The sequence below is a fragment of the Argentina anserina genome, chromosome 4, assembly GCF_933775445.1.
Source record: "Argentina anserina chromosome 4, drPotAnse1.1, whole genome shotgun sequence".
In the NCBI taxonomy this organism is placed as follows: Eukaryota; Viridiplantae; Streptophyta; class Magnoliopsida; order Rosales; family Rosaceae; genus Argentina; species Argentina anserina.
In genome coordinates, this window is record NC_065875.1 from 6899652 (window position 1) to 6918611 (window position 18960).

General features: G+C 37.4%; 2 protein-coding genes and 1 pseudogene across 3 annotated transcripts; 2 read left to right on the forward strand and 1 right to left on the reverse strand.

Moving 5' to 3' along the window:
- The first annotated feature begins 512 nt into the window (after positions 1 to 512).
- On the forward strand, positions 513 to 8045 carry LOC126791035 (protein argonaute 16-like). Its single transcript, XM_050517428.1, has 23 exons — positions 513 to 624; positions 1833 to 2069; positions 2149 to 2354; positions 2474 to 2674; positions 2798 to 2934; positions 3026 to 3123; positions 3221 to 3318; positions 3412 to 3580; positions 3745 to 3861; positions 3944 to 4051; positions 4175 to 4237; positions 4332 to 4445; positions 4525 to 4690; positions 4774 to 4886; positions 4985 to 5122; positions 5225 to 5355; positions 5682 to 5747; positions 6369 to 6432; positions 6748 to 6859; positions 6941 to 7014; positions 7165 to 7259; positions 7354 to 7385; positions 7487 to 8045. Exons 2-23 carry the CDS (start codon positions 1845 to 1847, stop codon positions 7660 to 7662), a joined length of 2703 nt encoding a protein of 900 aa, XP_050373385.1. The 5' UTR covers positions 513 to 624; positions 1833 to 1844; the 3' UTR covers positions 7663 to 8045.
- A 1498-nt stretch (positions 8046 to 9543) lies between these two features.
- Positions 9544 to 16166, forward strand: LOC126791036 (protein argonaute 16-like). 2 transcript variants are annotated; one of them, XM_050517429.1, is made up of 23 exons: positions 9544 to 9674; positions 10243 to 10452; positions 10538 to 10743; positions 10849 to 11052; positions 11146 to 11282; positions 11374 to 11471; positions 11563 to 11660; positions 11739 to 11907; positions 12015 to 12131; positions 12209 to 12316; positions 12388 to 12450; positions 12574 to 12687; positions 12782 to 12944; positions 13034 to 13146; positions 13235 to 13372; positions 13461 to 13591; positions 13782 to 13847; positions 14552 to 14615; positions 14847 to 14958; positions 15038 to 15111; positions 15347 to 15441; positions 15537 to 15568; positions 15662 to 16166. In XM_050517429.1, the coding sequence occupies exons 2-23, from the start codon at positions 10258 to 10260 to the stop codon at positions 15835 to 15837; spliced, it is 2673 nt and encodes an 890-aa protein (XP_050373386.1). In that variant the 5' UTR covers positions 9544 to 9674; positions 10243 to 10257; the 3' UTR covers positions 15838 to 16166. The 2 variants fall into 2 exon arrangements, with proteins under 2 accessions (XP_050373386.1, XP_050373387.1); XM_050517430.1 differs by having other exon boundaries at positions 10852 to 11052.
- A 1501-nt stretch (positions 16167 to 17667) lies between these two features.
- Positions 17668 to 18153, reverse strand: LOC126792103 (60S ribosomal protein L37-2-like; annotated as a pseudogene).
- Positions 18154 to 18960: the final 807 nt, after the last annotated feature.

An 18960-nucleotide genomic window follows, 5' to 3' on the forward strand; every position in this document is an offset into this window, starting at 1 on the left:
TACCATATATTTCTAATATAATCCTGACCACTATATAAAGGAGATTATTAATGAGATGAGTAGATGATTTTATTTTTCATATAATAAAAATTATAATTTTAGTTGTAATAAATATATGGATTAAAATATAACCAGTGAGGTGCCACGTGGTTTTTTTCAATTGAGAATTGTGTGGGGCCCAGTTAGCGAATTGGAGGCAGCAACCGTCACAGCCTCACGGGAGAAATGCAGTACGGGTGACAGACAGCGCTCCCCTACGCACAAGCCTTCCTCCCTTTCTATGCACCCCTAATTGTAAGCAGATCAACGGTTCTGATGTCACTCGGTCTATCAAATTACAAATCAAAAGGCTGACAACGGCTCTGCAGCCTTGCACCAAAAGCAGCAGATTATTCTTGGTAAAAAGGTAAAAAGAAATTCAATTCAATTTTTCAAAAATATAAATAGGAGCAGCAGCAGGACCAGATATTCTTCATAACGTTCCCTCACTACACTCTGACCTCTCTCCTTCGCTCACCCTCTCTCTCTTTCTCCCCAAACCAATTCAGCGATTCCCCTTCGTCTTCTCTCATCCTCACCGCCTCCAGTAAACCCTTGCCGGAGCCGGCTCCTCCAGCTCCGACGGTACGGTTTCTCTCTACCTGAAACAACCTCTTTATTAGCTCTGCATTTCCGTATTTCGTTTTACGCTTTTTGCTGCTTGTTTACTTGCTTCTTCTTCTTCTTCTTTTCTTCTCGGAATCGAATTTAGGGATTTAGTTTATGCTTGTTTTGCTATGTTAGTAGTGCTGAAACTTGCTCAAACGAAGCTTCGGCTGCGACGCTCGCATTTCTCGAGCGGAATTTCGCTTCTCGTTTGAGCTTACAACTTTTGATTTTTTTTTTGTTTTGGTTTCGTTTCTGTGATTTGGCTTCTCGTTTTGATGTGGATTTCATACTGAGAAGCCTGAGAAACGTGTTGATTTCTGTTTCGTTTTTGCTGATAGAGTTTGTTTTTTTTGTTTTTGCTTTTCTTTGAATTTTACTTGCTCTTTCATGGCTCGGATGAAGGTTAATTTCGTCCTTCTGTTCTTGTTTGAGAAGCCGGAAGAGTTGGTATTTTGTTATCATTATGTGTTTACTACGAAGAATTGGGGCAACATCGAGTTTGTGCCGTTATTGCTGCTCCTACTGTTACTTTTCTTTGTGGTTAATTTGTTTGCTGTGGTTAAAGTTTGTGGATTTGTGCTTCTGTTCATATTTTCATGTTTTGAATTTGGAATTGGCACATGTGGTAGGGTAAATTCGCATATGACTTTGTTTAAATTGAGATTTTACTCCATTTATGACACGGATTAACCATATTTGGAAAAACGTAGAAAATCAATCAACTGTGCTTCTGTACAGCACCTATAATCGAACCTGGACTCGTCATTATTGGTCTATGACTTAATGATCTAATAGGAAATTTGTCACTTGAAACTGCATGAATCCTGATCATTTCAAAATCTCAGTGTATGCAAAAGTCGGGCTGGTTCTGTATGATTTCGTAGCTAGAGCATCTTTATTTATTCTTTCGTTAAGAACAATATGATGAGAGTTTACTCTATGAGACTTATTAATACTGCTATGCATGGTTAGACTTACACTTTTCGGAAACTTAATCAATCAACAGCATCTACAGTTTAACCACATTAGGATTCATCATCGGTTGAGTTCATTATAAATTTGTTGTATGTAACTGCACGAGTCACGACCATTTCACAGACTCGGTGTATGCAAAAGTTGTGCTGGTTCTGTGTGATAATCCTTGGTAAATTACTTATACGCTTTCTTTCCTTAGTGGTTTCCAGTTCAAGTAAAGGATGGTCGATGTAGCAGGTGCTGGGAAGGCAGGTGGGGAACATCTTATCCCACCTCCTCCTCCTCTAACCATTCCACCCAATGTGAAACCAGAAGTCCTCATTTCTCCAAAGTATTCCATTACAACTAGGCGTGGGACTGGAACAACTGGGAGACGCATTCAATTGCTCGCAAACCATTTCAAAGTCACTGTGAAAGTTCCAGATGCTGTGTTCTACCAGTATTCTGTATGTTTTACCTCTTGTGATTTTTTACCTGTGGAGTTCAATGTGTTGAGTACTAATTCTTAATGGCATGTTACTGCAGGTTCATATTACTGCTGAAGACAAGAGAGAGGTTGAAGGCAAAGGAATTGGGAGAAAACTGGTTGACAGTCTCTTTCAAACCTATTCTTCCGAACTTGCTGGTAAAAAGTTCGCGTATGATGGGGAGAAGGCTCTGTATACAGTTGGTCCCCTGCCACAGAACAAGCTTGAATTCACAGTTGTGCTGGAGGAGACTTTTGCCAAGAGGTATATTCTACAGTTGATATCTAATTTTGTGTTGTTGCTTTGAACATTCTGCTTTGTTGTATCATATAGAAGAATATGTATATTTTCTTAACCGTGATTGTTCTATTCTTGTGTGTTAGTGAAACTGTAAGTCCCAGTGAAGGGATTGAAAAACGGTCAAGACGAACTCTCCAGTCTAAAACTTTCACTGTAGAGTTGAGCTATGCTGCCAAAATACCCCTGAAGTCAATTGCTCTTGCCCTCAAAGGAGTCAATGCCGACAATACTCAGGATGCATTGAGAGTGCTTGATATTATACTACGTCAGCAAGCAGCTAACATGTAAACCTCCTCTCTCCCTCCTCACACACATTTGTACTGACTGCATTATGGTTTGGTTTTCAGGTGTACTTATATTACTGTGAACTCTTGCTTTCTATAACGGTGTTAAAAAATCATGCACAGGGGATGCCTTCTAGTACGACAGTCATTCTTTCATGATGACTCCAGGAACTTTACTGATGTTGGAGCAGGTGTGATTGGTGTCCGGGGATTTCATTCCAGTTTCCGTCCAACTCAGGGTGGACTGTCCTTGAATATGGGTACGAGGTTTTGTTGCATTTAAGATGTTTAATACTAAATACTACTTTTGTCCCTTGTTTATTAATAATTATGCTTCCCTTTCTTCTGTAGATGTATCTACGACAATGATCCTGACCCCTGGACCAGTAATAGATTTTCTGATTGCCAACCAGGGTGTGCGTGAACCCCGCTACATTGATTGGGTAAAGGTAAAAAAAAGAAGAAGAAGAAAAACTTATTCTTTTCCTCAAGGTTCAGATTTTAGCAAATTTTGATTTCTCAACTCAATGTTCTGGTAACATACAGGCCAAGAAAATGCTGAAAAATATGAGGATTAAGACGAGACACCGTAACATGGAATTTAAGATTATAGGCATCAGTGAGAAGCCCTGCAATCTGCAATAGTAAGTCCTAATTTCCTAAAATAGTTTTCCTCCTGACTTTATTCCTTGTTTTACTACCTGAAAACAATCTAATTTATTCTTGCTGTCCTCTAGCTTTCCTATGAAAATAAAAACTGGTGATGGTGCAAGTGAAGGGGAGACTGCAGATATTACTGTATTTGAGTATTTCACCAAACACTGTGGCATTGAACTCACATACTCTCAACACCTTCCGTGCCTCGATGTTGGCAAACCAAAAAGGCCCAACTATCTGCCTCTGGAGGTCTGCAAATTTCTTGTGCTTATTTTTTGTCCTTCATCACTCTATAAATCTGGAAATCTCGTCTTTAATTTACTGATTTTTTGTCCCCTTCTTTCACCATGCTTTGTTTAGCTATGTGCGCTTATTTCATTACAACGATATACAAAAGCATTATCTTTGTTTAGCTATGTGCGCTTATTTCATTACAACGATATACAAAAGCATTATCTTCACAGCAGAGGGCATCCTTAGTTGAAAAGTCAAGGCAGAAGCCTCAGGACAGAATTAAAACTGTGACTAATGTAAGTTTGTCTTGCTACCAAATTAAATCTGCTTTTTTATTTTTCAGTTACATGTGATCTTATTTCTCATTTAATATTCCAGGCTGTTTGCAAATATCAGTATGATAGTGATCCTGTGCTTACTACATGTGGTATCTCTATAGATAAGCAATTAACTCAGTTTGAAGGACGCATTCTTGATACTCCAAAGGTAATAAAAAAAATTGTTGCTTAGTGTATTGGTCGCTGTAGAGAAATAAATGTATAAGATGCCCACTTCACAGAGTATCTGTCACTCCTTTTCTTAATTAATACATTGCTATTTGATGAACAGTTGAAGGTGGGTAACAGTGAGGATTGCACCCCTTTTAAAGGACGATGGAACTTCAATAATAAGGTATTGTTGAGCTTATAAAATTTATGTATTGGTTGGCTTATAAATGTATGTAGCTACTTGAGCATAATGGTGATCATAATCTCTATTCTTCCAGACACTTTTGAACCCTACTCGCATCGACCGCTGGATTGTTGTCAACTTCTCTGCACGTTGTGATACCAGCCATATCTCGAGGGACCTTATCAACTGTGGGAGGAAAAAGGGCATTGTAAGTTACACTACACTCCACTTGATCTTGCATATTAGTTGTCTCGAATGTACTGATTCTGATTTCTCTCTCTGTGCAGCTTATCGAGCGTCCCTTTACACTGCTTGAGGAAGAACCACAGTCTAGAAGACAAATCCCTGTTTTAAGAGTTGAAAAGATGTTCGAACAAATTAAAACAAAGCTTCCAAGTCCACCTGACTTCATTCTTTGCGTTTTGCCAGAGAAGAAAAATTCGGATATTTATGGTAGGTTTTGTTATTTACAGTGGCATCCCATCAACTATTAATTGATATCATCGTATAATAGTTTATGATTCTACATGTTACAGGGCCTTGGAAGAAAAAAACTCTCAGTGATTTCGGGATTGTCACTCAATGCATTTCCCCTTCCAAGATCAATGATCAATACCTCACCAATCTGCTTCTAAAAATCAACTCCAAGGCAAGAATTAAATTTTGATGTATATATATACATATATTATATCTACATATTCTTATTTGTGGACTCTATTGATTTGTTCTGTCTGTTTACCTTTAAAGCTTGGAGGAATAAATTCTTTGTTGGCACTAGAGCACTCCTCGCGTGTCCCTCTGATAAAGGATACTCCTACTATGATTTTGGGAATGGATGTCTCTCATGGTTCTCCTGGCCGATCAGATGTTCCTTCCGTTGCTGCGGTACTTACAACACTACTTCTTTCTTCTTCTTCTTTTTTCCGCAATATGACTTATCTAGCAATTGGTGCATATATTATTATTGATGTTCTGTTGGAGTTTCAGGTTGTTGGCTCTCGAAGTTGGCCACTTATTTCAAGGTACAGAGCAGCTGTTAGAACACAGTCTCCTAAGGTGGAAATGATTGATGCTCTTTACAAGCCACTGGCAAATGGAAAAGATGATGGTATTATCAGGTACTGAAACAAAACATTTGATAATCTTAACCTGTAGAGTATGCTTAAACACGCAGACTATGTTAAAACTAATAAAATGTTCAATGTAGAACCCATTAAGAGTATTTATGGGTCATCAAAGCCAATCTATCACATGAAAGTTTCTCTTCTCTTAATGTGGACATAAGTTATGGGTTTACCAATTTACCTGCATTGTAGACTTTTGATGCGACCCTTGCATATTTTTGTCCATCGTGATGTAATTAGAAAAAAAAGAAAATTTTGAGAGTGAATTTATTAGAAAATACCAATTCCAGTATACCGGCTAATGCTTGAACATGTTGCAGGGAACTGCTTGTGGACTTCTTTAAGACAAGCAATGGGCGCAAACCAACTCAGATTATTGTCTTCAGGTATCACAAGATATGCTTGGTATTTTATAAGAAAGCTCATTATCATGTTTTGATTTCTGAAATTAGAAACCATTGTAAGGGAAATCTGAAACATCTATGATTATGTAGTAGCTTCATTAGCTCTAAAAATGGCTCAAAATATTTGTGGAAATTTCCTATCTAAAATTTTTATGGAATTTTGTTTTGCTGTCTTGGGGGGACTGTAAGTTTGTATGCCAAATGTAGCTGTTACTTAAAATACAGCATAACAATGAGAACATTAATAGTGATCACAATCTGTTAATTCATGGTAAATAAATTAATTAGGTATATAAGTTGGCGCATATTCAGCATGGTTGTACTTTGATTTGAGGAAACTTGACATTCCTCATCCTCAACCCTTAAGGCCTTAATGTGATACCTTATTAGGAGGTTTCTGGCATATTTCTCCTGTTTGATCTAACTTTAAAAGTAGGAATGATGTATGTTTCATGCTTTATGTCTATAAAAATCTTGTAGGAGCTTATTCTCAAGGTTGAAACTTTCATATTTACTCAGGTTTTCTGCACTTTATATAGTTTATATTAAGATTCTGTGTTGTTCTAAGATTTAAAGTTTTTTTGTTATTTTTATTTATTTCAGGGATGGAGTAAGTGAATCACAGTTCAATCAAGTCCTAAACATTGAGCTGGATCAGATCGTAAAGGTATGTCCTGCACTTCAATATTTTGCACTGCCTTGAATTTAATTTTTGATTCTAAAGATAGTTACTGATTACTTCAGAAAAGGAAAGAAAAATAAAAAAAAGATGGTTGCTGATTTAAAGAGCCATCCACATTTGCACTTGTAATATATATGAACTGAGTAAAGCCTTTTATTAGAAATGGCCAAAATAACTCATCTTTTTTTTTTTTGTCTATAGACAAACTGTGGCTTCTTTCTTGGCCCCTGCTATCAGATGTGTGGAATTTTGTTAGTCTCTTTTTCTCAACATTGAATTAGTCCATTTTTATTATGGCAGGCTTACCAGCACCTAGGGGAGGCTAATATTCCAAAGTTTACAGTGATTGTGGCTCAGAAGAATCATCACACAAAGCTCTTCCAAACAAATTCCCCTGATAATGTTCCACCAGGTCTTCTACTTTTTGATTTTCGATTCAGTTACTTTAATCATTTATCCAGTTGTCCCGATCTATCTCTACTTCTCTCTCCAGGGACTGTTGTTGACACCAAGATTGTGCATCCAAGGAATTATGATTTCTACATGTGTGCTCAGGCAGGCATGATTGTAAGTCCTTTCCCCAACGTTGAACTGTTTAAAAATAAAATCAGAACAGTTGTCTGTTGGTTGAAAATCTGTTATCCTAGAAGAGATAAATTATCTATTGTTTCATCCCACTAAAGTATCCTGATCTTTTGCTTTGCTTTCTTTAAACAGGGAACTTCCAGGCCAGCTCACTATCATGTGTTGCTTGATGAGATTGGTTTTTCCCCTGATGACTTGCAGAACCTGATCCATTCCCTTTCTTATGTGTAAGCTTTTGATTCTCAGTCACTTTAGTTTGGACTTTGGACTAGTCTGACTAACCTTCAATTGATTATCTAAATGATCTTTTACTTATTTCAGGTACCAGAGGAGTACAACTGCAATCTCTATTGGTAAGCTTTTGAATCCTCTTTATTTTTATTTTCGTAGTCCTTCTGTTGTACCTGTAAAGCCTTTTGCTTCCATCTCACTAACTCTTACAACCATTTTCCAGTGGCACCCATATGCTATGCTCACCTTGCTGCAGCACAAGTGGGACAGTTCATGAAGTTTGAAGATATCTCGGACACCTCATCGGGCAAGGGCAGTGTCACTTCATCAGAGACCATCCCAGTTCAAGAGCTCCCTAGGCTTCATGAGAAGGTCCAGGGCTCCATGTTCTTCTGTTGAGGTCTTTCTGCTCCTATGAGCTTTGCGACTCTATATACATACCCTTAGCGGTATAGGGATAATAATCTAATTGTTAGCTCTCATACGACTCTATATACATAGTTACATACCCTTGGCGGTATAGGTATAATAATCTAATGTAGGAATGTCACCCCCAGCTTTGCTTGTAGATGGGGGAGAAAGAGATATAGGGCCTATAGCATACTGCATACATAATAGATTGACTACCCTCTCCAACTTGCTGTGGACAAATTTTGAGGCTTTTCTGTGTCCCAGCAGATTCTTGAGGTGTGGCTGGTCTCAACAGTTATCTTTGTCTCCCTTGTTCTGGGTTGACAAGAACAAGTTGTATGGAACCCTAATTACCTGTCATTTGGGGAATTTTGTTTTAAGGTTTTTATCAGATTTTACATAGATGAGATTTTCTCAAATTTGTCTACTTATCTGTATTTCTTGCTTTCTTTGGTATAGTTCTAGCTAAGCTACCATGTAATTTAAGTTGTATAGCTCTTGCATCCATCAAATAAGCCTACTTGTTTGTTGTAAATTGTAAATGTCGGCTCTACTTGTAGCCTATTTAGTTTTTCAGAAAATCAAAGTTGGTTTATACAAAATGTGGAATGAAAATGTAAAATAAGGAGGGGAACAGAGTCAAATTACTCAAATACATTGGTTTTCATGTGTCCCTCCTACACCAATATATTACCCAACTCGTTAAGTGGTGACTCAGCCTCTGTGCCACTCCAAGAGGTGGTGGAAAGGTGGTGGCATTGTACCCAAAAGGCCAAGACAATTCTCTGATCACCAACAAAGGGATCAGCAGGACAGCAGCACCCTCTGCCATTGACCCATTGTCACATCAAGTCATTTTCCTCCCCAAAATACCAAACTGCCCCTCAATTTCTAAGCCCCAGTTTTCACTGATTCAATGTGCCCAGCACTTTCTAGTTCTCTACTGCAAGGTTAGTCTGTGATTGAACTGAGCTTTGGCTTATTGAAGTAAATTGCCAATGTTTGCATATAGTTGAACCCAGTTCTTTTTGGAAATGCAGTTGACCACTTTTCTTTTCACCTTAAATTAGAATTTCTATTTTTTTTGAAAATTTTATAAGAATCTAAACTAGAATGAATATAAGGTTCACAACACAAATTTCAACATTACAATTTAGGGAGATTCTAGTTGCACTTCGAAAATTACTTTGTATACCTCAATTACTTATTATACATCTATTTTACTTTTAAATTACATAAAAAACTAAGTGTATCTTCAATTACTTACCAAAATACCCCTAACTATTTCTATCTTTGTTTCTATCACTTCCATTCTCTATCTCTTTCTTTCTTTTTTGTTTCTTAGGTTTATGATCGATCAATTCAATTATTTTGTGTTTTTTATTTTAGAAAAAAACGTTGAATTTATTTTGTTGTAGCTATCAATTTAATTATTTTTATGAGTTTAGTATTGTCCTTTTTCATTTCTCATGAGTTTATTAAAAAGTCAAATAAAGATATAAATTTGGTGACCGTATACAAAGTAATTTTGAAAGTCCAAATAGAATCACCCTACAATTTAAATGAATATAGAACAGGGAAATTATTTGATTCTAATAATAGAACAGGAAAAAAATTGAACCAATTACTAGTTACTCTATATTAATTAGAGAATAAAAGTTAATAAAGTTCACATGTTAGATAGTGGGTAAAGTAAATGTAAAATAAAGATATTATTAAGATTCTTAGACTTACTCAAAGACAGGTTTAATAGTTTAACTTTTGTTTGAGTTCTTGTATTTTGATGAAATTACATAAAGTGGGTGAAGTTATTCTGTAAATTATATATAGAGTTTACCGAGAAGGGCCTCTTTCCCTCTCTTTTAGTCTTTGCCCCTCTCACAGAACCCAAAATAAAACACCGCTCTCTGCAGAAAACTCTCTCTCTCTCTCTCTGTTAAGTTCGCTTCTCGTCTCGCCTGAAAGCACCCAAGAACTCTCATTGTTCTCGTTCAATCGCGGTACTTCCCGCATTCAATTTTTTTCTTTTTCACATTCATTGAAAATGATGTGATTTCCAGTTTGGTGTTTGAGTAGTTCATGTTAGTTTTCAATACGGTTTATTTGATGCCTAATGTGTAACTAGTTTGTGGGTCATGAATGAGAATGTATATGATTAAGGTTTTCGCAAGTAGGGTTTGAGAACTGTTCACTCTGGGTTTTTTGCATGTTATTTCAATTTCCAAGTCTGATTGTGTATATGAATGATATGATGTTTGAGTTAGCTTGGTTGTTTTGTTTCTCTGGTCTCATAATTCACTTGACTCTGGTCCTTATGAGCCAAAGTTTGAGCAGCTTTACCATTGACTGTGCATGCAAAGTTTATATGATTTAACTATTGAAAGGCTTGATCTTTATCAAAAAGACTTGATTTTTAATCCAACTTTGTCATTTCTGACTTGCTAGTTGCTTTTGGTATGCAACTGTATATTTATCAGTCTATTTGCTTCTAAGTGATTTCAATGAATATAGAAGTTAGTCTATTGTTCACTTAACTGATACAAATCTTCATTTTGTCTTGCCTTGTAGGTCATACTTTTCGAGATGGAGGATTTACCTCCGCCACCTCCTAGTGTTCCAGAAGATGTGAAGCCAGAAGTTGTGGCTCTGGCTCCTCCCAAGCACTCTATAATGGTTAGGCCACGTAAGAGTGGAACTACAGGCCGGCGCATACAATTGAGCACTAACCACTTCAAAGTTTCTGTGAAGAATCCAGATGCTGTGTTTTATCAGTATTGTGTATGTTTCCTTATCCTGCACTGTTAAAGATGTTTGTTCGATATTTTCATTTGACTTGGTACCAATGTCCTACTATGTTTTTCAGGTTCTGATAACTTATGAAGATAAGAGACCTGTTGAAGGCTTGAGAATTGGGAGAAAGCTGGTGGATAAGCTCTATCAAACATACTCCTCTGAGTTTGGTGGTAAAAAATTTGCATATGACGGGGAGAAAGCTTTGTACACAGTCGGTCCTCTCCCACGAAACAAGTTTGAGTTCACAGTCGTTCTGGAAGAGTCATTTGCAAAGAGGTAACCAGTATGTGCTTATTATATTTGTAATGGTTCCTTAGCTTCTTCCTTCTTTTGTTGATTACAATTCCTTTTTGTTGTCCAATATTCTTTCTTGTTATGCAGCAGTGAAACGGGGGAGTCTGGTGATAGTGACAAAAGAATGAAACGCTGTTCTAATCGCTCTAAATCTTTCAATATAGAAATAAGTTATGCGGCCAAGATACCTCTCAAATCAATTGCCCTTGCTCTTCAAGGAGCTGAAGTAGACAACACTCAGGATGCATTGAGAGTGCTTGATATTATTCTGCGGCAGAAAGCAGCTAAGATGTATATATTGACTGCAGTTCTGCTTTTCATTTATACACGAGCTTGTGAAATTTTAGTGTCTTATACTGCGGTCAATGCATTGTGCTTGCACAGGGGATGCCTTCTTGTACGACAGTCTTTCTTCCATGATGACTCCAGGAGCTTTGTTGAGATTGGAGGAGGTGTGACTGGTGTCCGGGGCTTTCATTCCAGTTTCCGTCCAACTCAGGGTGGATTGTCCTTGAATATGGGTACTGTAATTTGTTGTGTAATGATTGTTAAGACCTGATACAACTGTTGTTACCTGTATTTTATGTAAAGGTGTTTCATTTCTATGTGCAGATGTATCTACAACAATGATTGTGACGCCTGGACCTGTTATCGATTTTCTGTTAACCAACCAAGGTGTACGGGAACCCCGCTACATTGACTGGGTGAAAGTATGGAAAAAGAAATGATAAATCCCTTCCGTAAGATTCATATGTAGCATCTACTTTAGTCCCTAAAGATCATGTTCATGGAAACACACAGGCCAAAAGAATGCTTAAAAACTTGAGGATTACAACAAGACACCGTAACATGGAGTGCAAAATCACCGGGTTGAGCGAGAACACCTGCAATAATCAGTAGTATGTGCTTATTTTCTAAAAAGAATTTCCCTGATGGTTTCCTTGTTGCAAAGCTGATTTGCTTCTGTTTTCCTGAAGTTTTACGCTGAGGCGCAAGAGTCATGATGGCACAACCGAGGGGGAGACTCTGGAGGTTACGGTGTATGAATATTTCGTCAAACACTGTGGCATAGAGCTCACCTATTCTCAAAACATGCCATGCCTTGATATTGGCAAGCCAAAGAGGCCCACATATGTTCCAATTGAGGTCTGAAAATTTGTTATGCATATACATATGGTGTTAGTCTATATATGTGAAACCCCTCTATCTGAGATCTCTAATATGTGTTTCTCCCTCCTTTCTTGTGGTTTTAGCTCTGCTCACTTGTCTCACTACAAAGGTATACAAAAGCATTATCTTCCCTGCAGAGAGCATCCTTAGTGGAAAAATCAAGGCAGAAGCCTCAGGAGAGAATAAAGAGTGTGACTGATGTAAGTTTTGTATGTCACCAGAATGCTCCTTTTCTGTGGTATGTTGTAATAATCTTCTTGATCAATTACATTTGCAGGCTTTACAAAATTACAACTATGGTGAAGATCCTGTCCTTGCTGAGTGTGGTATATTTATAGAGAAGCAACTGATTCAGATGGATGGCCGTATTCTCGAGACTCCAAAGGTAAACAGTAGTGTCATCTTCATTTAATTAAACTTTAACTACTTTTTAATGTACTTTCTCCCGGTGAACAGTTAAAAGTAGGTAACAGTGAGGATATGATGCCCTTTAAGGGACGATGGAACTTCAAAGGAAAGGTATTGTTTCTCCACCTTATAAACAGCATGTGTCAGTTGAAATTTTTTTCCGAGTTTCTCCTTCATTTTCACAACTTGGATTATCATGGCTTACATGCTTGTTCTGACTCCTCATTGTCCCAGTCATTTTTGAATCCTACACATATTAAATCATGGCTAGCTGTCAACTTCTCCGGACGGTGTGACATTAGTCAAATCTCTCGGGAGCTTATCAATGTTGGGAAGAAGACCGGAATTGTAAGTTAAACCATCTACTAGTCTTACTTTTAAACTCTCTAGAATTATGGCTTACACTGTTTCTTTGAGATTGATGTTCATGTCATCTGTTCAGCATATTGAACGCCCCATAAATCTGATTGAGGAAGATCCACGAGCTGAAAGACTTGGCCCTGTTGCTAGAGTAGACAAGATGTTTGAACAGATTCAAGCTAAGCTCCAAGAACCACCTGAGTTCATTCTCTGTGTCATACCAAAGAAAGGGTCTGATATATATGGTATGACTTTTTGTCATCTTTAACTTTACATATACTTTCTAACTATCCTTTGCTTTGGTCTTTGATATATGGTCTTCTTCATTGTCTAGGGCCTTGGAAGAAAAAAGCTCTGGTTGACTTTGGGATTCCAACACAATGTATTTCCCCACCCAAGCTTACCGATCCATACTTGACTAACATCCTCATGAAAATCAATACTAAGGCAAGAAAATTACTGAAGCTCGAATGCAACATATCTGGATTTTGTAATTAGGCATTATTTATTGATCGCTTTGTTTTTAATATTATAGCTTGGAGGAATAAATTCTCTGTTGGCTCTGGAGCACTCCTCATGTGTTCCTCTTATAAAAGATACTCCAACAATGATTTTGGGGATGGATGTCTCTCATGGTTCTCCTGGCCGATCAGATGTTCCTTCAGTTGCTGCGGTACGTATCTTCTCAATGCTTTTCAGTATATCACTTATCTCCTACGTGGTGCATAATATTAATGTTATTATTCTGTTGGAGGTTTCAGGTTGTTGGCTCTCGTAATTGGCCTCTTATATCAAGGTATAGAGCAGCTGTTAGAACACAATCTCCTAAGGTGGAGATGATTGATGGTCTATACAAGCCACTTCCAAATGGAGATGATGATGGTATCATTAGGTATGAAACTATAGTATCTGTAGCAGTAGATCACGTGCTTAGACATATGATATATGTTAATTATGGAAATCCTTATGTTTTGAAAGTCTTGGTGCCAACTCTTTTGCTAGTAGTTGTGGTGTAATTGAAAAACTGTTATATTAATTAATTTTGTCATGATGGTTAAAGTGGTAACTCACTGGTGCTGCAGGGAACTGCTTCTAGACTTCTATAAGACAAGCAAAGGACGCAAACCAACTCAGATTATTATTTTCAGGTATTACAAGATTGTCTTATCATCAAGTTTTGGTCCGTCAAACGAAAACCTTAGTACAGGCTTAATAATCTTGCAGTACCTTTCATGTTAGATATTAGATCACTCTAATAACTTTTTTCAACTGCCTTAATCATTTTAAAATTTTCCAAGAACTAAGAAATGCGTCAATGTAGAATTTTTTCTGTCCGGGGTAGACTAGTTATATATGAAACTGCGAAGTTGTAACAGTGTGCTGCAAGATTGTTATGTTGTTATTTTGCTGTTGGAGGTAGTTCATCCATACTCATTATTTTTATTACTACTATTATTATTAGTAGTTGAGGCAACCCGTCGTTTCCTGCATATGGTTCTGGTGAAAGATATAGGGTTGCCTTTGTTCTGTTGCCATATTGTAGTCATTTTTTTGTAATTTTTTCTTACACAAGGGCCTGTATCCATGCTGTTTGATCCAATCCAGTTTACTTTCATAGGAGCCATCCTCAATTGAATGAATTATTTCTGTATATAGGGGATACATTACTCTCATTATCAATAACTATTTGCCTAGTTTTTCTTATCCCTCTCGGCTAACTTATTTAAGCAAAAAGTATAAGCAAGTATAAGCAGTCTCTTTAGTAATTTTTACGTTTTGTATCACTGCATCAACTTCCGCATATTCTCAGTGGTAGTTGTTATGATTTTCTCTAATTGTTTCTTTATTATAGGGATGGAGTCAGTGAATCGCAGTTCAATCAAGTGTTGAATATTGAGCTTGAACAAATTGTGAAGGTTTGTCTGCATCTCAATGTTTCAAAGGGGGCTACATATAACTATGTCCAATTTTTTTTTTGTTAAGTCACCAGCAAATTTCACATGAATCAAGTAAAGCTTTTTCTGGAACTACCCTCTATAGGAGACAATAACTATATTTATTCTCTGAAAATATAGTATTTGATGTACTGTGCCTGCATGTTTGCTGTTTCTTCCTAGCATTGAAATAATCAATTATTATTAATTCAGGCTTACCAGCATCTTGGGGAGAAAGATGTTCCAAAGTTCACTGTCATTATAGCTCAGAAGAATCATCACACAAAACTATTCCAAGCTAATAGCCCTGATAATGTTCCACCAGGCATGTTGCTTTCTAGTTTTTGTTTTCAGTTAATTATTTCGTCTATCCAGTTCTCTTGATCTCTCTCTTTCATCTCCAGGGACGGTTTGTGACACAAAAATCGTGCATCCAAGGATCTATGATTTTTACATGTGTTCTCAGGCTGGCATGATTGTAAGTCCATCTTTCCCCACCCCATCTCGAAAGAAAAATTGCTAGTATTTAGCAACAGTCTCTGCGGGAGTGTGTAACTTTTTTGTAGAGATAGTTTTTTCATAAAGGACACTGATGGGATGCATGTTGGTGGTTGAATTGGTTATTTCTGAAAAATTACTAGCTGATAGCTCTGCAGTATAATTTTGTATTGCACCTTATTCATTCTTTCTTTTGCTTTGCTTCCTATAAACAGGGGACTTCAAGGCCAGCCCACTATCATGTCTTGCTTGATGAGATTGGCTTTTCCCCTGATGACATGCAGAACCTGATTCACTCCCTTTCTTATGTGTATGTGTATCATTTTCAATCACTTTTCATTTTGACTCAACTTGAATTACCTGTCAATTTAACTCATCCAAGTATCTTCTTGCAACATTTTTCAGGTACCAAAGGAGCTGTACCGCAATATCTATTGGTAAAGTCAAACACACTTATCCTCTCAATTTTCTGTTGAATTAAATCTTGCTATTGAGCTTGACTTTTAACTGTTACAACTATGTCTTTCCAGTGGCACCCATATGCTATGCGCACCTTGCTGCAGCACAAGTGGGGCAGTTTACAAGATATGAAGATCTCTCGGAAACGTCGTCTGCGAAAGGTAGTGTCACAACATCAGAGAGCATCCCAGTTCCGGAGCTCCCTAGGCTTAACCATAAGGTCGAGGGCTCCATGTTCTTCTGCTGAGGTCCGGAGCTCAAAACATCAGAGACCTTTCTTTTGTGGATATGGCTAATCTTATTAGCTTTTTGACTTCCATAGGCATAGGACAACAACCCCAGCTTTAGTACTTGGATTGAGCGCTTTAGATTTAGACATTGTGGTTGTCAACAACTTTTGAGACCTCATCTGTCTGCTCCTGAGCAGACATTTGAGGCATGATGATCTCCACAGGTACATTGCTCTTCTTTTCGTTGGGTAGAAAAATGATCTGTTCAAGTAGTATGGAATCATTATTGTTGTCCTTTTAGGAAATGAGTATTTATGCAGACTTGAACATATATAAATTCCTAGTATCTTTAAATCATTTGCCTTTTTTTTTGTGAAAAATATTTTAAATTATTAGTTTGCATTTTCTACTACCCTCGCAAGATTTGAGATAGAAATAGAGTAGTGTTAAAAAATTCCTTGAAAAATAAGAGAGGAAAATTGGGATTACACTAGACAAGGCTTGAGAATTTCAGCAGCAGGTTACGTAATTTCTGTCTTCTTCGTTTAAGCTCCATTCTGGTGTCTGGTACTCACTTTCTTTCTTACTGTCCACGCTGCGCAGATAGATATCAACAAACCATTTCGCAGCCGCAGGGAATAAAACATAGATCTTAGAATTGAATAAGAGTGTAACATTAAACCAGGCCTAAGGGACTCTGAATTGCAAAGACAAGTAGTTGTCCAACTGCGAGAAGATCATAATCCATGCCTTCAAGCAAAAGGCAACCGTTGTGGTTGAAAGAAACTTGAAAGCATTGAAGATATATCTACGTTAGTCACAAAATCCAGAACAAAGCCTCCTGCTACTGTGTTGGCCTGTTGGGTAATCCCAACATGCACAATTGTAACATCTCTCGAATATGGATGGCAATTGGTAGGGTAAGGTGAGGGGATCAAAATACCATACTCATATCCAATTTCAATTACGTCCTCATACTCGCCTTAATCCCCATTAGAAAGTAATGGGTATTCCCCGTCCCCATACCCGCTGGGGATCCGTTTCTCATACTCGCCCCAATACCCGTTAATGATATTTTGTTATATTATATAAAAATTTATATAAAATATAGAAAAAAAAACGTAAAAAACTAAAATGAAAACTAAATATCATGGTGGAATTAATTTTTTTACATTAATCCAACTTAAACCAATACAAGTCTAGTTCAAAATAAAATAATAACTATAAAAAAGTTTTTATTTACATAAATATTGAATTAATTAATATTAAAACATATATAATATATATTTTATTCTTATTGGATGAGGATAGGGATGGGGATCAAAATAACATCCCTGCCCCGTTACCCGATTCCATATTTCGAATATAGGAGATCTTTATACATGTTCCCCGGTTGTACCCATTATACATCACCATTATGGTCGAATACCCGTGAATACCCTACCCGATGAGTAATATTGACATCCCTAATCTCGAAGGATGATATCCGGATTATTCATAGAAACCATATTGTAACCAGCTTTAGGCCCCGAATAATGGCGAATATAGTATAACTAATTAAAAAGGTATATCGGTACGTGTATCCCATAACCAAGAAGGCAAGAACACTAACGATATACAATTGTACACGTTATTGCCAAGAGAACCTTTTTTTCTTTTCATATATCATCAAACCATCATGTAATTAACACTAGTCTGACACATTTCATGTCCAGAACTCAAAAGACATAATAGAAGTTTCGCCATCGATAATTAATAACAATGACAAAGTTCTCGAAGAACTTGTCCCAGAAACATAAGGTGCCCTAGTATACCGAAAACCTGTATACCGAAAATGACACTCTCACTTAAGTAGAAGCGGCAGCTTTCAATAAAAAATTAAAAAAAGTAGAAGCTGCAGCTCCCTTCTTCCTTGGTGCAGCTTCGCAACCTTCTCTGCAACCGCGCTTGAACCCGCGAGGCGCATTCCTCACCTCATCCTTCCGGTCCAGGTAGTCTTCCCCCTGATGGCCTTCTACAGTTCTACTCCAGTTAAATTTCCTGGTGGGGGCAGCTGGGTAGGCACAAGCAGAGCAGCGACTCTTCTGGAGATGGAAGCTGCGGCGGCCACACCTAACACAGAGAGTGTGGATCTTGTTCCTCCTCTTACCAAAACTTCCAGTCCCTTACCCATGGATGCAGCAGAGAAGCCAAACTGCCAAACCCTAGCTGCTGCTACTGAGACGGAGTTGTTTAGACTCGTCTCCAAGAGAACGTACCTTCAAAGATGCTTCTTTATTTTCGTTGCATGCAATTTTGGTCTCGGAAGCACACGTGAACTGATGAGACATCATCTTGAGCCTCTCATCGGCAAATTGCAGCAGACCAGCTTAGCGTACTGCATGTCATTTACTCATGAACTTTCCACTGAGTTAGTCTATAAAATATGAAAATAAAAAGTTATCTAACTAGCTTTCCAATAGTTAATCAGTATACGATTCGAAATTAAAAGTTGTACATGTGTTCATCAAAAATTTGAGGACTAAAGTACTTTGGATGTGGCTAATTATAAGGGTGTTACGTTGCATGAATCACCTTAAATGTATTGAAACTATGATTAATGAAGATATTTCAGCCTCCAACCAAATTATAGATTCAATGATTCATGTACACAACTAATGAGTTTGGTAAATTTAGCTCAATATATTGATTGTCCAAAACAGAATATAAACATTTTAGTACGTGCATATATATACTCTTCGATCCTCCAGCGTAATAGTCAAACTAAGCCAAGCATATAAATGATACAATGGTATAGATAACTGAAACAAACACTCCATAAGCACTTCTACATATTAGGATAACTAATATCTACGTACATACGTACAGTGTTCTGGTAATTAATAATGTGGATGTATTAGTGAGAGAGCTTATGATGGAGCTACGAATTCTCCTGAATCTCTTCCAACCTCATGTAGTTCACTAGTTCTCGGCTACCAACTTAGATGGGCTTAGTACTGGTTCAGATGCAACCTAACCCCAGCTACAAATCTCAGACATTTCTTTACGAGCAAGACGAGCATTGGGTCGTAAAGTTACATAGCTTCTTAGGATTCAGTGTCCTTCGAGGCTTGCTGAGTCTAGTCTTCGCTTACTCAGAC